The sequence below is a fragment of the Perognathus longimembris genome, chromosome 1 (genome assembly GCF_023159225.1).
Source record: "Perognathus longimembris pacificus isolate PPM17 chromosome 1, ASM2315922v1, whole genome shotgun sequence".
NCBI lineage: Eukaryota > Metazoa > Chordata > Mammalia > Rodentia > Heteromyidae > Perognathus > Perognathus longimembris.
In genome coordinates, this window is record NC_063161.1 from 12905051 (window position 1) to 12926967 (window position 21917).

The window sequence follows — 21917 nt, forward strand, 5'->3', positions numbered from 1 at the left end:
CTTTTGTTCACTATCTTTCTTGGGTAGAGTGCCAGAAAAGTTACCCCCCTACCTCTTCTCATGTCCAATTTAACTTATCTATTTATCTGTTATCTTCCTGACAAACCTGATCTTGTCCCTTTCTCAAAGATCAGAATTTGCTTTTTGTTTCCCAGGCTATGAAGTTGAAATTATTTAGTGTTAACATGTTGGGCCCAGTAGGGTAGAGTAGTTTAACCTTGGTGTGAAGAGAAAAGGATACTTGAAGCAAGGCACAGAGATAGGTGGCAACACAGAGGTATGGGATAGAGAAGAAACTGAGGGGAAGAGATGTTCAACTGATAGTCTAGTTTTCCCAAAAGAACATGCAGATTCATTTCCTCAGGATGATATTTCCTATAGCAGCCATAGAAAAATATACTAGATGGCAAACTAAGATGGAGAAGGTAGCTACTTGTAGACATACTTAGAGTATAACTGATCAGCCTCCATACATCTGTCACCCACTGGAGACATGCAGGCTGGAGAGTTTTGACCCAGAGCAGGGTTTCTCAAACTTTTTCATTGTCACAGAGCATACTTTGAAAGAGCCATCTAAAGTAATTTTTCTAACTATGCCAACTCATGAAATATTAGCATCATAAATACACTGCTTATTCATTTACTATATGTATGCTATATAGTGTATATGCTTTTTAAAATTATGAAACCAAGCTCAGAGACAAATGGGGCATGTTCTTTATGATATGAGGCAATTAGGTCTAAATTTATGATATGAGGCAATTAGATCTAAAATACACTGGGATATGATAAACTATACAGGATTCTAGATATCCACACAGAATGAGACCAAAAGAGGACACTATAGGAGAGGAACACAAAGCGCCATGTCTAAGTGCCTCTTCATATTAATAGAAAATAATATACATACTGAAACAAACGATAAGTTATGGAAACAAGAACCCTTCTCCTGTCTTTTTAGGTTTTAGTTTTTATTTTTGATTATTCTTTTTTTTTACCTTACATATGGTGTATTGAAGTATATATCTTTGGAAGGATTGGGGGAAGGATACAGAACTCAAGGGGGGAAAAAGGTGAAAAAGTACAACAGTGGAGCTCACTGGACACTGATGAAACTGATGGATGGGAAGGACTGGGAGAGTGAGGGAACAGAAGATACTGTACGAAAGGAAATATACTCATTACCTGAGTCATGCAATTGTAATCCCTTTGTACATCACCTCTATAATAACAATAAAATAAATTAATAATAAATGTTAAGTACTGGTATAAAGGGGTTACAATTCCATGTCAGATTTGGAATACAATGCTTCTTGGTAATGTATGTGTGCTTTATACATAAAAAAGTAAAATCTTTTTCTCTCCCCAAGAACTATTTTTTGCCCTCATTAGGAATATGTGGAGGATGTGGAAAGCACATATCAGTCATTCGATAACATGTGCAGAAGTGCATTAGGAAAGAAATGGTAAAACTGATGGCTTGGGCTGGTGAGTTTAAATGTACCTGCCCATATTTATCTGAAAGGATCCTAAGAAGGAGAAAAATCTATGTATTTCTTCCGAAAAAATATGAAAATATGGAAGACATGTTTCTTAATCCCTTTGCATTTCTTGAAAGTGGAAGAAATTGTAAGTGGGTTCTAAAACAGTGTCTTGAAAGAAAAGCAGATCAAAAGGCAGGGGAAGGTAGAGGTAGTAAAATTTCTAGGTGTATGTAGGTGTTGGGTCTGATGGGAGGTGGATTATGAGGGCTTATTTTTAAGAAAATAAACTTTTGTTTATTTTAATTTTTGAAAATTTACAAAAGAATTCTTGACAGAATTGGAAATCTATCCTATGATGTGAGTGCTAAGCATTTTCAAACGTTTTTTTAACAAGTTTAACAAAACATAATTGAGTTCCAAAGCAGTGCTTACATAAGCCTGCTGATAATTTCTTCCTAACACCAAATGTTTTCATGATCAACTTATTCTAACCTAACACACCAAAAATCAGGTCTTGTGAGTACTGAGGAGTCTCACTAATTAGTATATGGACCAGTTATTTTAACTAATGTTTTTGCTCTTTGTGAAACTATCTTTAGATGCTCTCCACTGGCTTGAGTAATGCAATTCGTCTCTGGGGAATTTAAATAATTTACAAGTAATATCAATAAGCTTTTAATAGAATGGTAGGAAGAAAACATTCTTGTACATGAAAGAAAGTATTCCAAGGTAATAATTCTGCAGTAACTTAAAAATATAACCAGTGATCATGCTAAGACCATGAAAGGTTAACCCTTTAATTAGTCTCCTCACTAACTACATTGTTTATTGTAAAGTTGTAGTCCCCTGCTCTGTACCAGTACATTTTCAAAGTCTTAGTACATTTTGGTTTTAGTTTAGCACAATTGCAGCATCAGTTATGTCTCCTTTCTGCTCTGCAGGGTTAAGCAATCCAGGGAACACAGAGAAGATGTTGTGTGATTTTTTTTCTGAGCGTTTTAAAAAGCTATTATCATGTATCTATTCTGTTTCATGGTAAAAGAAAAGCAATGACAAAAGCATCTTATAAAGTGCTGCCAGTAAATTTGTTAAAGGTAATCATTAGTAGCCTTTGTTTCAGACTTAATCCAAGGGAAGTGGTAGCTCAAGATCCTGCGACCTAATGGCCTATGCCTTCTGCATGTGCATGAAAGCTTCTGTATCTAATGAGATACCAGTCCGATCATTGCTCCCAGAAGAATCCAACAGTAAATGAAGATAAAAATGAGTGAAATGCAGCTTGTCCATTCCTTTGCAAAATATCTTGTGTTGAAAAAATGTGTCTAAATGCATTAACACCAAATTTTTCTCCTTTTTGAGAAGTTGTGAACATTAAGTCATTTTAAATTGCTTTCTACTTTACTGATTTCCCCAGAAACTCTGTGTGAAAACACTTGTACTCTGTAGTGCAAACACTTTTAGCTTTTCCAATTTTTATGATCTATTTACTTATAATGAGAGAAGTAAGTTATTACTATTGCGTTTATGTAATAAGTGGATGATTGCCACTTTGTGCCACTGATGTAATGTTTCATTCTAACTGTATACTTTAGAAAGGAAACTCAGATTTAGGAAATCTGTTTTTTTAAAAAATAATAATTACAAATTTACATTAGAAAATTCATCAAGTAAACAGAAGACAGTTTTTAATGGCTATTTTAAATTTATTTTTAAATTTCTTTTAGTTCTGGGGCTTGAACTCAGGGTCTGGTAGTCTCACTTGGATTTTTGCTCAAGTCTAGTGCTCTAACACTTGAGTCACAGCTCCAATTCTGGCTTTTTTTCTGGTTAATTTAAGATTAGAGTCTCAGAGATTTCTATCTAGGCTGGCTTTGAACCATGATCCTTAGATGTCAGCCTCTTAAGTAGCTAGGAATACAGGCATGAGCCAAGCTGTAGGGTTTTTAAAACATGCTTATGATAGGATGCATTTAAAATTATCTCAAGCATGTTTTGTGTTGCTTTTCTACTTTTTGTTTAGAGATAAGATCACTAGCTCAGGGCGGACTCAAATTCATGACCCAAATGCTTCAGTATCCTAAGTGCTGGGATTATAGGCATGCACCACTACACTTGGCTCACACATTTGCTTTTAATGAATTTTCTGTTTGCCAAATGACATGTGATGAAGAAATTTTAAAGCTGCATGTAGTGTAAAATCAAGTCACAATTTTAGATTTAAAATATAATACTTAAAATTACTGTATTTTTGGTGCATTGAGATAAAAAGAGACCATGATTTTCCTATTTATTCTGTGGTTTAAAAGTATTCAAATATTATTTCCCAAGAAACACAATCGCTTTATTTGGTTTCAGTAAGTATCATACAGTCTATAGCTTCAGAAGAGTAGGAGCAGGTGGTATGGATTGACTTTGAACAAAGTCACTCCACTCTGTCTTCCAGAAACTTGGGTGCAAAGTAAGTGAGAGCCCTGGCAACGGTTTGCTGTCTATTCTCTTTAGTGTGGTCAGAGATTTTGGCTCTCAGCACCTTGTTCAGGTATCCTGTTGGAATTGTTCTGTTACTGTTCTTGTGCCAGCAGTCAAGCACTGCATAATGGTTTGGTCAACAGTGGGTCTCATCTGTGAAGACAATGCCAGTTGTGTTGCCAAGCATCATTTGTGTGCACACTATGTACTCTCTGATAGTCAGCAAGGAAATCACCTAACATATTCTCAAGTTGCATCTCTGTTATCTAGCAGTGCATAACCTTGTTTCTAGTGTAAGATGAGTGAAATCCTGAATGAATTTATTTTCAAGTTTCCAGTTCTAGCAATAGACTTAAATAGTTCTCAAAAGATCCCAAAGTTGCCATCAGCACCACTAATCACCCGGGAAATGGAAATCAGAACTACTATGAGAGAACATTTTACTTCAGTAAGAATGACGGTTATCAAAAAGACGCGGGCTAAGTACTGGTGAGGGAGTGGAAAGAAGGGAATTTTTGAACACCGTTAGTGGTGATACAAGTTATTGTAGCCATTATGGAAAATGCTATAGAGATTCCTTAAGAAATAAGAAACAAAAATGACCACCAGCAATTCCACTACGGGGTGCATATTCAAAGGAAATGAAATTGGTAGTTTGAAGAGACATCTGTATTCCCTTAATGAGCCGAAACCTGAAGTCCCTCTTGATTCCTCTGAGAGTTTTTAATCACAATGTCAAATTACCATTTTTCCCTTTATACAGTCATGCTATTTTCCTCCATCTATTAATGTATTTAATTGTTAATGTGCTGAATTACTAATGTATTTTCAATTATTAAATTGGTATCGTATTTTGTAGGATAAATCCAATTTGGTTTAGGTGTGTTATAGATTGATGTTTTGCTGGATTTAATTTGCTGAGAGTGTGTTTATGACATTGATGTAAATGTCCTCCTAAGGCCTTGATGGTCTGCAGTGGTGACTTCTCTTACATTGTTTTTTTATTTGGGGGAGCAGACCTGGGTCTTGAACTCAGGGCCTGGGAGCTGTTCCTGAGCTTTTTTCCTCAAGTCTAACTTGAACCACAGCTCTCTACTTCCAGCTTTTTTGGGGGTGCTTAATTGGAAATAAGAGTCTCATGGACTTTGCTGCCTGAGCTGGCCTCAAACCATGATCCTTAGATCTCAGCTTCCTGAGTAGCTACGATTACAAATGTGAGTCAGCTCTTCTCTTTTATTCATGATATTGGAACTTGTGTCTTCTCTATTCTTGATTTAGTCAAAGAACCAGGCTCTAGTTTCCTTTATTTTCTCTGTTGTTTTTGTTTTGTATTTTATTTATTTATGCTCTGACACTTACTGTTCTTTTTTACTTTCCTTTAGTTTAATTTGTACCCATGAACTTTAGGTCACTGATATGACTTTTTTCTTTTCTAATATACTAGATCATTGCTATCTGCCTGCATCTAATTTCAAGGGGACTGCAGCTAAGGACAAATAGTACATGCTTAGTAGTCATAGAGTTCAGTGCTGTGCTGCGCATGCTTGATTCATTTTTCCAACATGCAATCTAATTTCTACTGAGTACATGCTGCCTTCCAACAGATCTAGAACTTTCACTTTATCACTGAAATTAAGCACATTAATTTTTACTATGCTTTTTGGGCACCATTTGCTTTTGGAAGGCATACTATATTTTAACAAAATTCAGCAGATCATACAATAAACACAATTGACCACAATACAGGACCAATGGGGAACTTGACTGCCTCAAGTGAACCATATACACACAGGAATTTTACATTTTTGCTTTTGAAATTTCTTTTTGCTTTTATTTATTGACCACACTTGGTGAAAACCACATGTAGTAAGTATGCAGGTAAGTTAGGCTTATCATGTAAGTATTTGATTTTGTGAACTTGGAAGGACTTTATTTTGCATCTCACACCTCAGTGTATTTTCATTTCCAATACATTGTTTCTATTTCCCACATCTTCCTGTAATTTTTTGTTTGATCTATAAGTCATTTAAAAGTATAGAATATTCCTTCCAAATATTTGAGGAATTTCTCAGGTGACTATCATTTCTGTGCATCATTTCATCTTTGCATATTACTCATTTCAAATTTGTGGAGCCTTGTTTTAGGCCTGTAGTGTGGTTTGTGGTCCCTCCTGTTATCAGGACTGTTCCACATTTACACTTGTAACTAACGTGTTCTGCTGTTGTTGGGTGATATGTTCACTTATGTCATCATGTTGGCTGATGGTATTTTTTTTTTTTTTTTTTTTGCCAGTCCTGGGGCTTGGACTCAGGGCCTGAGCACTGTCCCTGGCTTCTTCTTGCTCAAGGCTAGCACTCTGCCACTTGAGCCACAGCGCCACTTCTGGCCATTTTCTGTAAATGTGGTGCTGGGGAATCGAACCCAGGGCCTCATGTATACGAGGCAAGCACTCTTGCCACTAGGCCATATCCCCAGCCCGTCTGATGGTATTTTTAAAGCCTATATACTTATTGACTTTTAAGTCTGTGTAGTCTTTCACTTAATGGGAGACTAGTCAAATGTTTTAAGTATAAACACAGACTTGAGTGGCTTTATTTTTATTTATTTTTGTCCTTTCAGTTTTATCAGTTTTATGTATGTTGAAGGCTTACTTTTAGGTGCATCTACATTTAGTATTGTTCGGTCTGTTTTATAAACTGTCTTTATTAAACATTATTCATTGTCCACCTTTTTTTTGGTAATACTCTGTTTTAATGCTTTCCCCACCTCCAATATTTAAGCTACTTTAGCTTTCTTTTCATTAGCATTTACATGGTTTATCTTTTTTCATATTTTTACTTCACTAATGTCCTCAAATGATGATCGTGATTATTATTACTCATGGTACTGGGCTTTGAACTCTGGGCATGAATCTTTGTAACCAGCTTGTGGGTTGAGATGGGGTTTTGTGAACTTTTTATACAGGCTGGCCTTGAGCCATGATCTGCCTGATCTCCGCCTTTCAAGTAGCTTGGATAGCAAACAGGCGTATACCACCATGCTTGGCCTGTTTCTTTCTTCTTTAACTCATGTTCTTCACCTTTCCACCAGCTCTGTCAAATAATTTTAACATGAGTCATTTCTGTCTTTGGTTCTGCTGACTTCTTAACTCCTACAATGATCTATTTTCTTTTTGGGGGTCTTTTTTTCCACTCTAATGTAAATTGATGCTCAATGCTTATATGGCATTGTATATAAAATATCTTGGAGATTGAAATAAATACTATTTATGCCTAGAAATGGAAAGCTCTTTTCTTTCACTGGTTATTAGTATGGTAGGATTGTCAATGGTTAAACTTGGCTTGTTTTCATGGTAGCACTAAAGTGATGAATGATGGGCTCCTGTGACCTCATTCTGAGTGTGAAGACTGGAATGCCATATGCCCTCAGCATGGCAGATTTAGTTGTCTGCATTCTTGCTCTTCTTCAGCAGGCAACTTGCTTGTATTTCTTGCTCAAATATGTGGGGGCAATAGGGTTTGAGATTCTCTTGCCTATCCACAATTGTTGGCAGTCCTTGTATGCTCAGTCTCCAGAGAAGGACTTCTATGCCCCCTCCTCCTCCACTGGCAATCAAATTCTACCAGATTGGTCTTGAGCAAGAAGATTTTAGTCTACAGCAGCAAACCGGTTTTGTTCATATTACATCAACAGTGAAACCCATCTTTGTCCAGGACTATGTAGCTGAAGTGTTTCTCCATCTCTGAGGTAGCTTTTGCTGTACGTGATAAATATATGGCTGTATTTGGAGATGGGTGTGACTTCTTACCTGTGTACCACTGAGCTTCTTTTCCTTGAGTCTCCTGGCCAGCCACAGTCTGCCTTGAAAGCACCTGGTAGGGGCTTATAGAAAATAACTGGCCCCTCTTTGTATCTAGAACACTCACCCATCCTACAACACTACGTTAGTACACACTCAGCACTTTGGAGTTTGAAATATGTGTATTTCTTCTTCCTACCTTTTTTTTTTTTTTTTTTGGTGAGTTGTGCAGCTTGAACTCAGAGCCTGGGCACTATTCCTGAGCCTCTTTGTGCTCAAGGGTGGTACTCTATCACTTGAGCCACAGTGCCACTTTTGGGTTTTTGTTTGTTTGTGTGTGTGTGTGTGTGTGTGTGTGTGTGTGTGTGTGTGTGTATGTGTGTGTGTTTAAGTGGTTAATTGAAGATAAGAGTTTCACTGGTACTTTTCTGCCTGGGCTGGCTTTGAACTTGAATCCTCACATCTCAGCCTCCTGAGTAGCTAGAGTTACAGGTGTTAGCCACTGGTGCCTGGCTTCCTACTTGCTTTTTTTTTTTTTTTTTTTTTGGCCAGTCCTGGGCCTTGGACTCAGGGCCTGAGCACTGTCCCTGGCTTCTTCCCGCTCAAGGCTAGCACTCTGCCACTTGAGCCACAGCGCCGCTTCTGGCCGTTTTCTGTATATGTGGTGCTGGGGAATCGAACCTAGGGCCTCATGTATCCGAGGCAGGCACTCTTGCCACTAGGCTATATCCCCAGCCCTCCTACTTGTTTTTATGTTTGCTTTCTCTTTCTCCATACTGTGCAGAGAAAATGATTTGGATATCTTGCCTTGCCTTGGAGATGGCATTCTGTCCTTCATAATTTATTTTCCGTCTTGGCATCTATTTGCCTCAGTTAATGAGAGGATAGTCTAGTGAAAAAGGTGACTTTCTTGACAAACTTCCTTGCTCCCTCCCTTCCTTTCTTCCTTCCACCCTTCCTGTTTCTCTCTCTTTCCCTTTCCTGGCTCTTTTTCTTTTCTTCTCTTTTTCCTTTTGAAAGGGTTCTATGTAGCCCAGGGTAGATTCAAAATCCAGATCTTCTTGAATAATTATTTTCAGTACTTTATACCAATTTCTTTAATAAGCTGGGAAGAAAAATACCAAAGCCTGTCTGTTTGAATAAATCTACTTCCCCTTCCTCTCTTAAATCAATCTAGCTTCCCTCCCTCTTTCATTAAGTGATAAACATTTTTACCTAGCTTTATATCTTGAATAGTGGTAATAATTTTTAAAAATTACCCTCTGGTCTACTTTCACACTAATCAGATTTGAAACACTTATCAGTGACTCTTTTATTCTTTTGGAATACCTGCCTTAACAGTAAACAAACCTGAATTTCAGAAGAGCTCTTTATTTTGTTTTCTTGGCTAGGAAATATGACCCAAAGAGGGTTGTTTTTGTTGTTTAAAGTGTGAGGATAACTCTGCTGTTTGTTTTCCCAATGTTTCAGGTATTGGTGGTAATTTGGTGGCCATTCAGGCCAGCAGGATTTCTACCTACCTCCACTTGCATAGCATCCCAGGAGAATTGCCTGAGGAACCCAAAGGTTGTTACTACCCACTTAGGACTTTTTTTGGTCCAGGTATGTGCTTGTGGAATTCTCTCTGAGATTTTGAGCAGGCAACATTTGTTGAATATATATTTTGTTTGCGAATGTTGTATAACTTTCCTGTTGCTGAGAGCTAATCTCAGTGATCACAATTATCTGTATTGTTTCTGTAGTTGTTGAGAATCTTTGATTAAAATTTCCCTTTTATTATTTTACTTGATATATCTTGTTTAATAGTCACGAAAGGAAATATTTCCAGGAGATTTATGGAGATATAGACTATTTTTTATTTTTGATTAACTTATATTAGTTGTATGGGAGGAAGGGGGACTTGGTTATATTTCCACAGTGTATTCTGATCCCCCTTTCCTCTCTTTCTTTGCTAGTGCTGAGATTTTTGTTCTTTCCTTTTTTTTTTAATTTCCCAAATTAACAGGTTGAATTTAAACCTCTCTTTACTACTACTTGAAGGTAATTAATTTAAAAGTTAAAGGATTGAAGTAATTGAAATAATTTAAAAATTAAATGATTAAAACAAAAATTTTCACATATTTAACTGTGGAAAGAAATGTTTTGTGCCAAATTTTCCATATACATTTCCCTCTCAAAATCATTTCAGTAAAATTAAGGTAATTCTAATGAGAGCACAGTCTAACCCTTACAGATATATACACACACAATAAGAATATATTTAAATAACGCTTCAGGGTGAGGGAAGAACGTATGCTTCTGGTGGTAAGCACAAGCCCACAGAACTTCTAGAATAAGAACTGAGGTACCTTTTATTGGGAAAATACTAGCCTCATTGCTCTTCTCCCTTCCCTGTCTAACTCATGCTTTGTAGGTATTATAATTGTGGTTCCCAGCTTACTCATTTGAGATGAACGATTCCAGAATTTTGTGACTCATTTAGGGCCACTCAAAACATTGCTAAGAAGGGTTTCTATTTACCAAACAGACTTTCATCACAAACTTTAATCAGAGTAAATGTAGAAATAAAGTGTTTAGATAGACTAAAAAACTTAAAACATTTAGCTTTGCTGCTTGGTTAATTTGTTTTGATGCTTGATGAGGGGTAAAGAGTCATGCTTCTCATCAGAAACTGGACACTTGTTCTGGCCTCTGCCTATTAGCTTAGTACCCTCAAAAGGTTAGCTATTTGTCCCAAGGCTCTGTTTCTTTGTTTTCTATAAAGAAAAAAGTAGTACCTGCCCTACTTTTCTATAAGAAAATAAGTTTAAGCTTCAAAATAAATGGGATTATTATAACTTTTATAGTTTTCTGTTATTTTTCTTTTTTGGTAGTACTGGGGATTGAATTCAGGGCTTCATACTTGCTAAGCAAGTGATCTACCACCTGATTATTGACTTTTGAATGAAAATCAGAAATTACTACTCTTGTTGTATAGGAAATAGAACTCTAAAGGAAAACATAAAATTAGACATTTCTGTGCTTGAAGAGCCTTGTGCTTTCTTTTTGTCCCTAATTCCGTGATAGATATTAAAGTTCGGCAGATGGCCTTCATAGCAAGTTTTTAATCAACCACTTCATTTACTCACTGATAACACCAAGTGGGAATTCCAAAGAATTAAGAGAATTGTAAATAATTGAATTTTTAGCAATTGAACTCTGTGTGATGCCATGAGACACTATATCTAAAATTGGCCTTCAAATTTTAATCATGGCCTATCAGTAACCCAAATATAATTTTATTTGATTGACTTTTACCTTGTATTTTAGGTGTAAATAATAAGTCTGCCCAAGTTCTGCTGGGTTTGGTGATTCCTGGCCACTTGATCTTCCTCTACACAATTCATCTGATGAAAAGTGGCCACACTTCTCTGACAGCAATTTTTGTGGCTGTGTACTTATTTGCTGCTGTGTTACAGGTAAGACTTAAAGCCTCCTGAAATCTCTTTTGATGCTCATACTGGTGTGAAACTCAACCCTGTACATCTAATCACATGCATAGTTTACCACTTCAAAAGTCCATGATTTGACCTTAAAGTAGATAAACGCAGGGCCACTTTTAGGATAATCTTCAGAAATCTAACTTCATAATGTAATAAAATTGCTGCTACTTAAAAAATGTGTTATCAATATAACTTGTAAGTTTTAAAAATTAAATAGTCATAAAGGCTCTACTTTCCCAATTTCATGTCTCATAAACCATTACTTTGAAATATTTTATCTATTCTGGTATTTATTCGGGCATGACTTCTTGTTAAAACTTTATAGATTTAGTGCCTCCTATAGTGAACAATTCTATTCCTTAAAAGATGAATTCAAATAATTCTTTGAATAAATAGCATTTGATTTTGGCATTAAAGCAACTTGACCTGTAGGAATGAAGCTGGAGAGTAGGTATGTGGATCTGTGTCTGGTCAAAGAAGCTGAGTTGGTGCTAAGAATGATAATGGAGCTAACTGGCATGTGCAGGGTTTGCTATGTGTGCAGAACTCTTCTGTTTCACTTAATTCTCACAAAATGCTATGAGCAATTTGTTCCTTTGATTTTCAGTGTAGAATACACAAAAGTAATAAAGAAATGAAACTTCTTTACCTTCTTTGCTTAAAATATCTACTTTGTTCTATTTTATGATTTCTTAGTAATCAACAGTAGAATAACATTAAATAAGTGTGCTCAAATATTTTATGATGAGAGACGTGCATAGTCTAATACTTTTGGAGATTATTGAGTAGTAAAAGGACAGAGCAGAACATATGAAACTGCCTTACACATGAAACTGTAACCCCTCTATACTTCACTTTGACAATAAAGAAGGAAAAAAAGAAGAGAGGTCTTAAAGTAGATTGGGGCTGGTGTAGAAAGACCATAAATGTCAGGAGAAGGAGGTTAGGACCTGTTCATAAACAACAAGCTTTTCCAATTTGAGTTCTTAAATTTTCCTGGAAAGCTTTCTAATCTTTAGACTTTATTGAAAATCACCTATCAAATAATAGTGTATTTGTTCAATAAGGCTTTCTTTTATTAGATTTGGGGATAGCTGTTAAGTCCCAGGAGCAATAAAACACATCAAAGACTGAGGGCAGTCTACTACATGGATAGATAGATAATTGAAATATAAGATAAATGCTGGGCATACATATGTGTAAAGTGCTTTCAGGGTTTGGGAAATAATATTTTTCCACTGTTCAGCAGACACAAGTTTATTTCAAATACTTTTTGCTACTGGCTATTTTTATTACTTTATGTGATGTAGTTGTAGATGACCCTTTACCATGATGCTCTTCTCTCCATTATGGAGAAGATGCTTTCCTCTGTTGACAAGCTTGCTTTTGGTAGGACATGTTCATGTTTACTAATCTGCCTTTCAGCCTCACAGATTTGCCACTTATGCTCATGGTTCTATGTTGACATAATGTCACGTATCATTTCACTTAAGTTGGTGAAGAAGCTAAGCAATTTTCTGAGTTTGCTAAAAAATGAGATTTCAGTTTCTATTTACAATATAGTTATATGCCTTTTTTTAAACCTCTGATCCCAATCCTTACCACTGAAAGTTGGAAAACTGGAGTTTAAGAAAGAATAGTTATTTCTCTATGTCTCATTCATGCCTCTGTGAAAAAGGAAGGCATAGTGGTATTTACTTCAGAGGCTATTTTGATGATTAAATGATTACTTATATGATTTGCTATATGGTAGGTGTTATATAAATCTTAGCTGATGCTATTATTGTTATTAAATATGGAATATAAATGTATGCCATTGATCTCTGAATAGCAGATGCTATTTGGGTTGCATTTTAGTATCTTATCTTAGCAGATGTCTAATAGTATTTATTGTTTTTCTTCTTTTTTTTTTTTTTTTTGGCCAGTCCTGGGGCTTGGACTCAGGGCCTGAGCACTGTCCCTGGCTTCTTCCCGCTCAAGGCTAGCACTCTGCCACTTGAGCCACAGCGCCGCTTCTGGCCGTTTTCTGTATATGTGGTGCTGGGGAATCGAACCTAGGGCCTCATGTATCCGAGGCAGGCACTCTTGCCACTAGGCTATATCCCCAGCCCCTATTGTTTTTTCTTATATCACCTTTATAGACTTAAAAGTCTTCCCTCCTGCACTCGGTTTTAAGAGTCAGATAACTGTTAGAATAGAACTCTGCACTTGCAGTCTGACATTACTCCATTGGAATAGCATAGAATGAGAATGTGAATTCTCAGACCAGATTTAAGTCCTTGACACTAACATATACAAACACATAGGTACATATACACACACTTCTGGGGTGTTTTTTTTTTTTTTGCAGCATGTTTCCATTTGTTCAGATGCCCTTCCTTCCTAGAAGCCTTTCTTGAATATGTAATATAATCTGAATGACCTTATATTTTGTTTCCCATTATACCCTGTGAACATTGACCCATCCTTTTATACATTGTATCCATATTATTAGTTTATGTATCTGCCTCACCCATTCTAAAAAAGTCTTTGTTTTATGCATTGTGGTATCCCCAGCACCTAGCCCATTCCTGTGCTCAATTACTATTAGTTAAGCTGAATGATCACATCCTGTCAGCTCTGTCTCCACCTTCAGTAGAACAGTATTTATGTTCCAGAAATTCCAGAGAACTAAAAATTCTTAAATTTTCATCTCCTTCCTTTCATAAATTTATTCTCTTTTTACTAACATAGGTATTCAAAATAAAAGAAACAAAACATAAAACACAAAAACTCATGCATTCTAACAGTGATTAGTTAAAATGTAAGGTTCTATTGAAATGTTTCAAGTGGAAATGACCTGATATCTAGGGAAAAGGAAGAATAAGGATAAAACTGGCCTTAAGTTGGTAATAGCTGATAATAGATGGAGCTGACTAATGATGGTTCTTGAGAAAGGGTGGGCTTATACTTTTGTGTATCTAGTGTATATGTGTACATTTTTCTATAATAAGTTTTTAATTAAGTTTTTAACTTCAGGAGGTTAACACAGGATTTTTTTTCAAAGGGTATCAATTCTGATTTTGGTTCTCTAGCTGACTATTTTCTTAACTCAAATGAAAAGTAAAAAGTCATCTTGATTTTGACATTTTGGGGGATTTGGAACAGTAGAGTTTGCTTCTTATTTGCCCTTGATATACAGTAGCTTCAGGGTGTTTTTGAAAATAGGGTAAAATTTAAAACCCACTTATATTTCAGTTTCCCATTGCTTAAGCATACTTAATGTATTTTGCAGTTAGAAGGAATCTAGCAAATGTGTTTCTGTTATGTGACAGTAGGTTAGTGGACCAGTGAGTAGCTGCAAGAGATTGAACTTACACTTAAATTCTTGTCCATTTCCAAGATCCATCAGAATGGTTGGAACATGTCAAAGCTGGAGTGCTGTGCTAAAATCTATTCATATTTAATTCACCAGCACTCATGCTCAATTTTGAGTTCATTTTGCTTCAACAGGAAGGAAGGATTGGTTTCAAGCGCGCTACCCTGTATACCTGTTAGGCTTTTTGGGTCATTGGTCAGCATATGAGACTACTTCACTGTGGTCAACGGTACAACTATTGGTTTTAGAACAGATTTTCACCCAACTCAAACTAGCCCAACTCAACTTTTATTTCATAGGACATTTCCTAGTTCATTTCTCCCCACAAACTTAGAGATGATTGTTTCTCTGCAAATAGTGATTTCTCCTGCCAATGCTCCATTGACTGCTCAAAGCCATTTAATTAATGAAATCAAAAGCATTATTCAGAATTCCAAGCTGTGATGGACTTCATTGGCTTTCCTTCTAAAATATGACAAAGGAAATCTAACTCTTCTTCAGGTTTTCTTTCTCTTTGTTTGTCGTACTGCAGACATAGTACCTAGATGGCATAATAAACCTGACAAAGTACAAAGACAACTATCAATCAAATAAGCATACTTGGCAGTCTCTTGTGCCAAGAGCAGCATTACATCCTGGTTCACTTGTCTTCTTATCTACCAGCTCTCCTTGTATTAGAATCTTAAATATTCATCCTTTGTCTGTGAAAAGACAAAAGCATAAATTTGGATGACATCTTCGAAGAGGCGAATGATTATTGTAGACAATCTGAAAAGGAGAGGGAAAAGGAAGTAGTTAGATGGGTGATCTTAAATGTGACTCAGTCTGTGACTGTTCAAGCCTTCTATTTATTTCACTAATTTTATTCTAGTTATTTCACTAATTTTATTAGACACAAAATAAAATCCTTTTTACTATTTGAATTTTTATTATGATTATAGATATATGTGTGCATGTTAGTATTTTTCTGCTCTGAAAAATATCTCAGTGGGAAAAGAAAAGGCAAGGGCTGGGAATATGGCTTAGTGATAGAGTGCTTGCCTCGTATACATGAAGCCCTGGGTTCGATTCCTCAGCACCACATATATAGAAAAGACCAGAAGTGGTGCTGTGGCTCAAGTGGCAGAGTGCTAACCTTGAGCAAAAAGAAGCCAGGGATAATGCTCAGGCCCTGAGTTCAAGCCCCAGGACTGGAAAAAAAAAGAAGAAAAGAAAAGGCAAGACTTGTCTAGTCTTTGATGCCTATTGAATTCCAATAGAGTATTTGTTTACATAATTCGTAAGCCAAGATGAATGTCTTAATTCTCTATTTTAGAAACTGTTTTATAAGAAAATTAGATTATTCAGGGCTCTACTAAAATTCAAGCAGCATGAAATTCTATGAGAAATTTATTGTGAAAATTTAATTGTAAAACAACCTTTGCCCTGGGTATATCTGTGTTTTCACATGGAAGGGACAAAATGTTTCCCTTAATGTAAAATGACAACAATTTTTATTAGTCATGGGGATTGAACTCAAGGCCTATGTGCTATCCCCTTCTGCTCAGGCTAGTTATCTACCACTTTCAGCCACAGTGCCACTTCCTTTTCTGGTGGTTAATTGGAAATAAGAATCTCATAGGCTTTCCTGCACCAGTTGGCTTTGTGCTGCAATCCTCAGATCTCAGCCTCCTGAGTAGCTAGGATTACAGTGCCCCAGGACAACAGATTCTTGATATGTAAAGTTGAAAATGACAAACATCAGGATTTCTCCACGTTCAAACAGCAAAATGGAAAGTCAGAGTATTTTGTAAAAATTAACTTGGACACTTTTAGAATGGCAACCTTCAGAGCTTAAAACTGTTCCTTCCTCTGGGTTGCATTCTATCTTTCAATTTCTTCTTTATAGACATTTAGCCTTAGAAAGGTATTTGTTGCCCAAATACACATAGAATCTAGGCCTACAGAAGCCAATTAAGAATCTGGTGGGAGTATAAACATATCTTGAATGTTCAGAGGGAAAGTCAAAGTGCTGTGGGACTTCACCAGTGAGAGTGGTTCTCTATGGGAAGGAAGTTTTATAGTAGATAAAATTTTGCTTTGTATAGCCCTGAGCTGAAGAGCTCAGGGACAGTACCCAGGGCCCAGAGTTCAAGCCCCACAACTGACTGAAAAAACTTTTTTTAGCTTTGTGGAATCCATAGAAAAATGCCATTTCAGCAAAACAGAGTATTGGTACATGGGAACACTCAGGGCATTTATGGAAAATAACAAGAAATTTCCTTGCTTATGAAAGGGATTGCCTTAGGCAAACTCATATCTAGGACTGTGTTTTCACTTTTGGAAAAGGATGCTAAGAATAAACCTACCTGTGAGTTGTGATGAGGATGAAATTAGATAATGTGTGTGTTGTTTTTGTTAATGTCATTGTCCTCTTATTTTAATGTAACTACCACCATCATGATCATGGGTAAGTGTAGATTATTGGGACAAGTCACTTTGGAGCTAACATTAACAGTTTTAATAATTCTTGCACCCCGTTGCATTCCCTGGCTTGGGTAGAGTAATGTCACCATATGGTGACAACATAACTGTCATTGGGATCTCCGGATAACCACTCAGTAGCTAAGAGTTAATTATCTTAGCCTTGGTAAATGTCTTTGTAATATTGTCCTTGCATGTGAAATGAGACTAATATTTTCTGTTTACATAGTACTCTCAGTATTTGAGTATCTGGTAAATCGTCATCCCTTATTAAATTTGTGATTATGGCTTTGATGTTATCTGTGCCAGAGCCTTGAATGTGCTAGGCAATTGCTCTCCCACTGAGCTGCCACATCCACTACCATATCATTATTATTATGACACTAACTCGAACCTCATGTGACACAGCATGCCAAAGGAAAGAGCTGAGCAACCAAGGGATACTCTTATTTTCGTTCTCTGTAACTTCTTGCTGCTCAGAGTTTAAATCCACCAGATTCCAACTGCAAAGTTAGGATCTCTTTATTCTTTCTGTGACTGTTTTATCTGTCTCTTGGTTCATTTCTGTCAAATCGGGCAAAATGTGAGAGGGTTGAGAGGAAGTGTAAAGAGGATAATAAAGGAGATGTGAAGGAAAGGCATGCAGTTTTTAGAATTCTCATGCATAAATATATCTACTTTAACTTTGAGAATAGTCTAATATGGTTAACTTATGATAGAAAGTCAAAGCAGGTGGATTTGGGGATTCTGTTTTAGAAGCCTTGTTCATTTTTGTGATATAGTGGTATGATTATACTATTATTATAGCTTAGTTTGTAGAGTTTTAAAATTGGGACACTTTGAATATTTATGAAGAAGTCTTTAGGTAGACGTGCTTGGGTTCCAGGCCACTTATGCACAGAAGCTCAGCTGCCTGTCTGCCTTGTTGGAGATACAGTACGCCAGCTCTCTATAGAGGGAGACCCAGGAAAGAGCTCTTGTCAGTCTTACCAATCCTGATGAAGGTGAAGGGGGAGAGTCAGAGAAGCTGAGCCATTTTTTCTCAAAGGTTCTATAGGATGTCCCTGTTGATCCTCTGAATATGCTGTGACTACAGACATGACTTAGAAGAATTTTCATATTATCTTCCTCCCAAATTACTATAACATAGCTGTGTGAAAGCACTTAATTAAAAAAACAGTTTTAAACTGGAGATTTTTATTTTTAAGCAAAGTCAGACATCGACAGATATTGTACATTTTCTCTTTCAGGCAGAATCTAGACCTTCCTTCCCCCAAAATGTCATTTATATAAAAGGGAGCTGTTTGGGGATGGAGAACCAGAGAGAGGGAGTAGCTCAAAAAGGAAAAGGTGAAAGGGGGATTGAATATGAAGTGCTTGATATGCATGTGCAAAAGTAAAATAATGAAACCCACTAAATTAGTGAAAGAGAAGTCTGAAATAGGGGAGATAAGAAAGAATAACAGAGGTGGTGATTCTGATCACAGTACATATATATGTATGTATGGGAATCTCATACAAATAATGTATGTTAAACATACATTATAAGCATGAATTAAACCCCTTTGTGCACTTAAATACATTAATAATTTTAAAGCATTAAAAACATTACTCAGGATATTTATTAGAATAAAGTCTAACAAGTTGATTTTGACATTAGGTCTTTTTTGCTCTAAAAATACTGACATTCAGGATTTAAATATTTTCAGTTATTTTTAGAAACAAATGTTTAGCCTTTACCAGTGTAAGCCTTATTAATGTCCATATTAATTCAGCATAAGAAAGTAACCTAAATGAACTTTTGGACCATCTAAGGAAATATGCATTGAAGCAAAAAGATTTCAAAGATTTTTTTTGCAATTATTGAAATGGTATCACAGCATGATGAAACCATTACTTGGTGGCTGGCATAAAAAGACAATGGTTAGTTTTGATTTTCTGTTATAAGGGAACCAATCAGGATGAGCACAGCAGAAGGCACTATTGATCTTATGTAGGGACTTAGGGAAGATGACTTCAGGAACTGGCAGGCATTCAGACATAAGTGGGTTGATGTCATCTGAACAAGTATGGTTACTTGGGTGTCACTGTTGATGTGGCCCGCGCTGGTATGTTTATTGGAATAGATTAGTTCCTAATTGATTACTTCAGAAACTAGGATTGGCAGTCTTCAGTGAGCCAGGTTGTTTATTGATTGACGGATTGTAAACCATCTGGAGGTTTAAAGCCATCTGGTGGCTACTTAATACCAGGGCTAGAGGACAATGTCTTTTCCTAGGACTACAAGAACACTTTATTCTGTTTTCCCACCTTTGCTCTTCATTCAACTGAAGCTACAAAAGAAATAGTCAAGAATTGTCTAGATCTTCACCTCTGGTTCTCCTTTGTGTTATTTTGTTTTGTTTTTACTGTCATTTTAATGGGATTTTTGGAGTACATGCATTTTTGTAATTTGTCCTCTTTACCAGAAGCCATTGGTAGAATAATTTCTAAAGATGAGAAATACTTTGCATTTCAGAGATATAATTTCTTCACTATGACATTTCAAGATTAATTATAACTAATTATATTTTACATCATTTAAATATACCAAGGCAATAGCCTTGGTATATTTGGTTGCTCTTCCTCCTTCCCTCAACCCTTGCCTATTTCCCTCCCTCCCTCCCTTTCTCTCTTCCCTCCCTCCCTCCCTCCCTCCCTGCCTGCCTGCCTGCCTTCCTACCTTCCTTCTCTCTTTCTTTCTTTTCCCATAAAAGAACATCCAATTGAAAACTGACTTTTACTGATTAATTGGAGTTGAAAGTCTAGATAATTTTTCTGGGATTGGCTTCTATCTTAGCTTCCTGAGCTTCCAGTGCCCTGTGCTTTTTTTTTTTTTTTTTTGCCAGTCCTGGAGTTTGAACTCAGAGCCTGGGTACTGTCCCTGAGCTTCTTTTGCTCAAGGCTAGCACTCTACCACTAAGCCACATTCCCAGCCGTGTACCTTGGTGCCATACGAGGCCATATTTGTAGCCAGGCTGTGTGGGCTGCTCCTGGAAGGGTCACACACTGTTCAATATACCAATGTAAAATATGCAGCCTGAAAAGGAAGTTGAAACCAAGCGCTGACCTGTAATCCTAGCTACTCAGGAGGCTAAGATTTTAGGATCAAGGTTTAAAGCCAGCCCTGGGAGGAAAAGCCAATGAGATTCTTCTCTCCAGTTAACTTAGCCATCAAAAAAACAAAAAGAAAAAGTGAGAAGTAGAGCTGTGGTTCAAGTGGTAGATGCCAGCTTTGAACAAAAAATGCTCAGGGGCAGCACCTGGCACACTCACACAATGTACACATGAAAAGGCAATTGAAAAGTCAACATCAAGGTGTTCAGTAAAATATGTATGTAAAGTATGTAGCTTGCTGAGTTTAAACTGCCACACTATTACCTTTTTTGCTTTGTTCTTGAGACAGGATCTTGATATGTGGCTCGGTTGAGCCCACAAGTGACTCATCTGAGGCATAACTTATCTTTTTTATTTTAGTTTCAAAAAGAAATCTTTGTCATTTTTCTTCATTGCAACCTCTCTTCTTTATGTAGATCTCAGTTTACTTATTGAGCATTTATTTATATATTCAGATATGCTAAATAGCCAAGTCAAATGTAGATGTTTTGCCATTGTTACTCTGCTAAACTTGCATCCTCCCTTCCCTGTTTCTTAGTGTGCTGGCACTTGAGCAGTTCAGTAATTAGATCTGCAAGTTCTTATGTGAGACTACATCACAAGCCTCTGGAAGTCCACGCTGATTATGTCTAGACTCTTACACTTGTCATATTTCATGGCAGCTTTTTCCAAGATGTGAATCAGATTAATTAAGCATGATTCTTCCTGTTGTATGCTAAACTCTATTACCTGATTTTCTCCAAATTCTATTCTTAACCAGTGGCATTAGGCTCTTTCATAACAAGGTAAGAGCTGTTTTCTCAGTTTCACATTTTTTCCTTGCCGAATACTCCCAATAAAATTAGTTGTCTTTTCTTTTTCAAATCCTCCTTATGTTTTTTCTTATTAGTAGTATTGCTGCTTGGTAATATTGGGGTTTGAACTCAGTACTTGTTAGACAGGTACTAGACAGGAGCGGAATGTATATAACTGGGGGCAGGTTTTATCTAGTTTTCCTTATGATATTATTGAATATATTCAGAGGTCTAAATAATATGTCTAAAATATGTTGAAATACAACTCTTTTGTTATTATATGATCTTTTAGTATATGATTGTTGTTCACCCATATTTTTAATGGACCTTTTCTTGGTTTCTAGCTTTTTGCTATTAAAAATCATGGCTGTGTTATTATATGGGTCTTCTGGAATACAAGAGTTTCCTTTAACAGAAAATCTTAATCACTTTCTTGTCATGGACTTTTTGGGAATTCTTTCTTTATTTATTAGTTTATCTTCATCATACAAAGGGGTTTTACTGTGATATGCCCATGCCTGCATATAACATACTTCAATCCAGTTTACCCTCTCTATGACTCTTTCTTTCTTTCTTTTTTCTTTTTGACAGTCCTGGAGCTTGAACTCAGGGCCTAAGCACTGTCCCTGCTTCTTTTTTTTAATCAAGGCTAGCACTCTACCACTTGAGCCACAGCGCCACTTCTGGCTTTTTCTATCTATGTGGTGCTGAGGAATTGAACCCAGGGCTTCATGTATACGAGGCAAGCACTCTACCAATAGGCCATATTCCCAGCTTCTCTATGACTCTTTCTTTTTTTTTTTTTGTTTTGTTTTTTTTTTGGCCAGTCCTGGGGCTTGGACTCAGGGCCTGAGCACTGTCCCTGGCTTCTTTTTGCTCAAGGCTAGCACTCTACCACTTGAGCCACAGCGC

The 21917-nt window shown here is 36.6% G+C and overlaps 1 protein-coding gene across 3 annotated transcripts in view; it reads left to right on the forward strand.

Annotated features, from left to right (window-relative positions):
• Slc41a2 (solute carrier family 41 member 2) overlaps positions 1-21917 on the forward strand; it is a 79227-nt gene that overhangs the window by 50773 nt on the left and 6537 nt on the right. For all 3 annotated transcript variants that reach the window (XM_048356816.1, XM_048356806.1, XM_048356824.1), the window contains 2 exons: positions 9223-9354; positions 11062-11210. In XM_048356816.1, coding sequence (XP_048212773.1) covers positions 9223-9354; positions 11062-11210 — 281 coding nt within the window. The remainder of the gene's footprint in view (positions 1-9222; positions 9355-11061; positions 11211-21917) is intronic.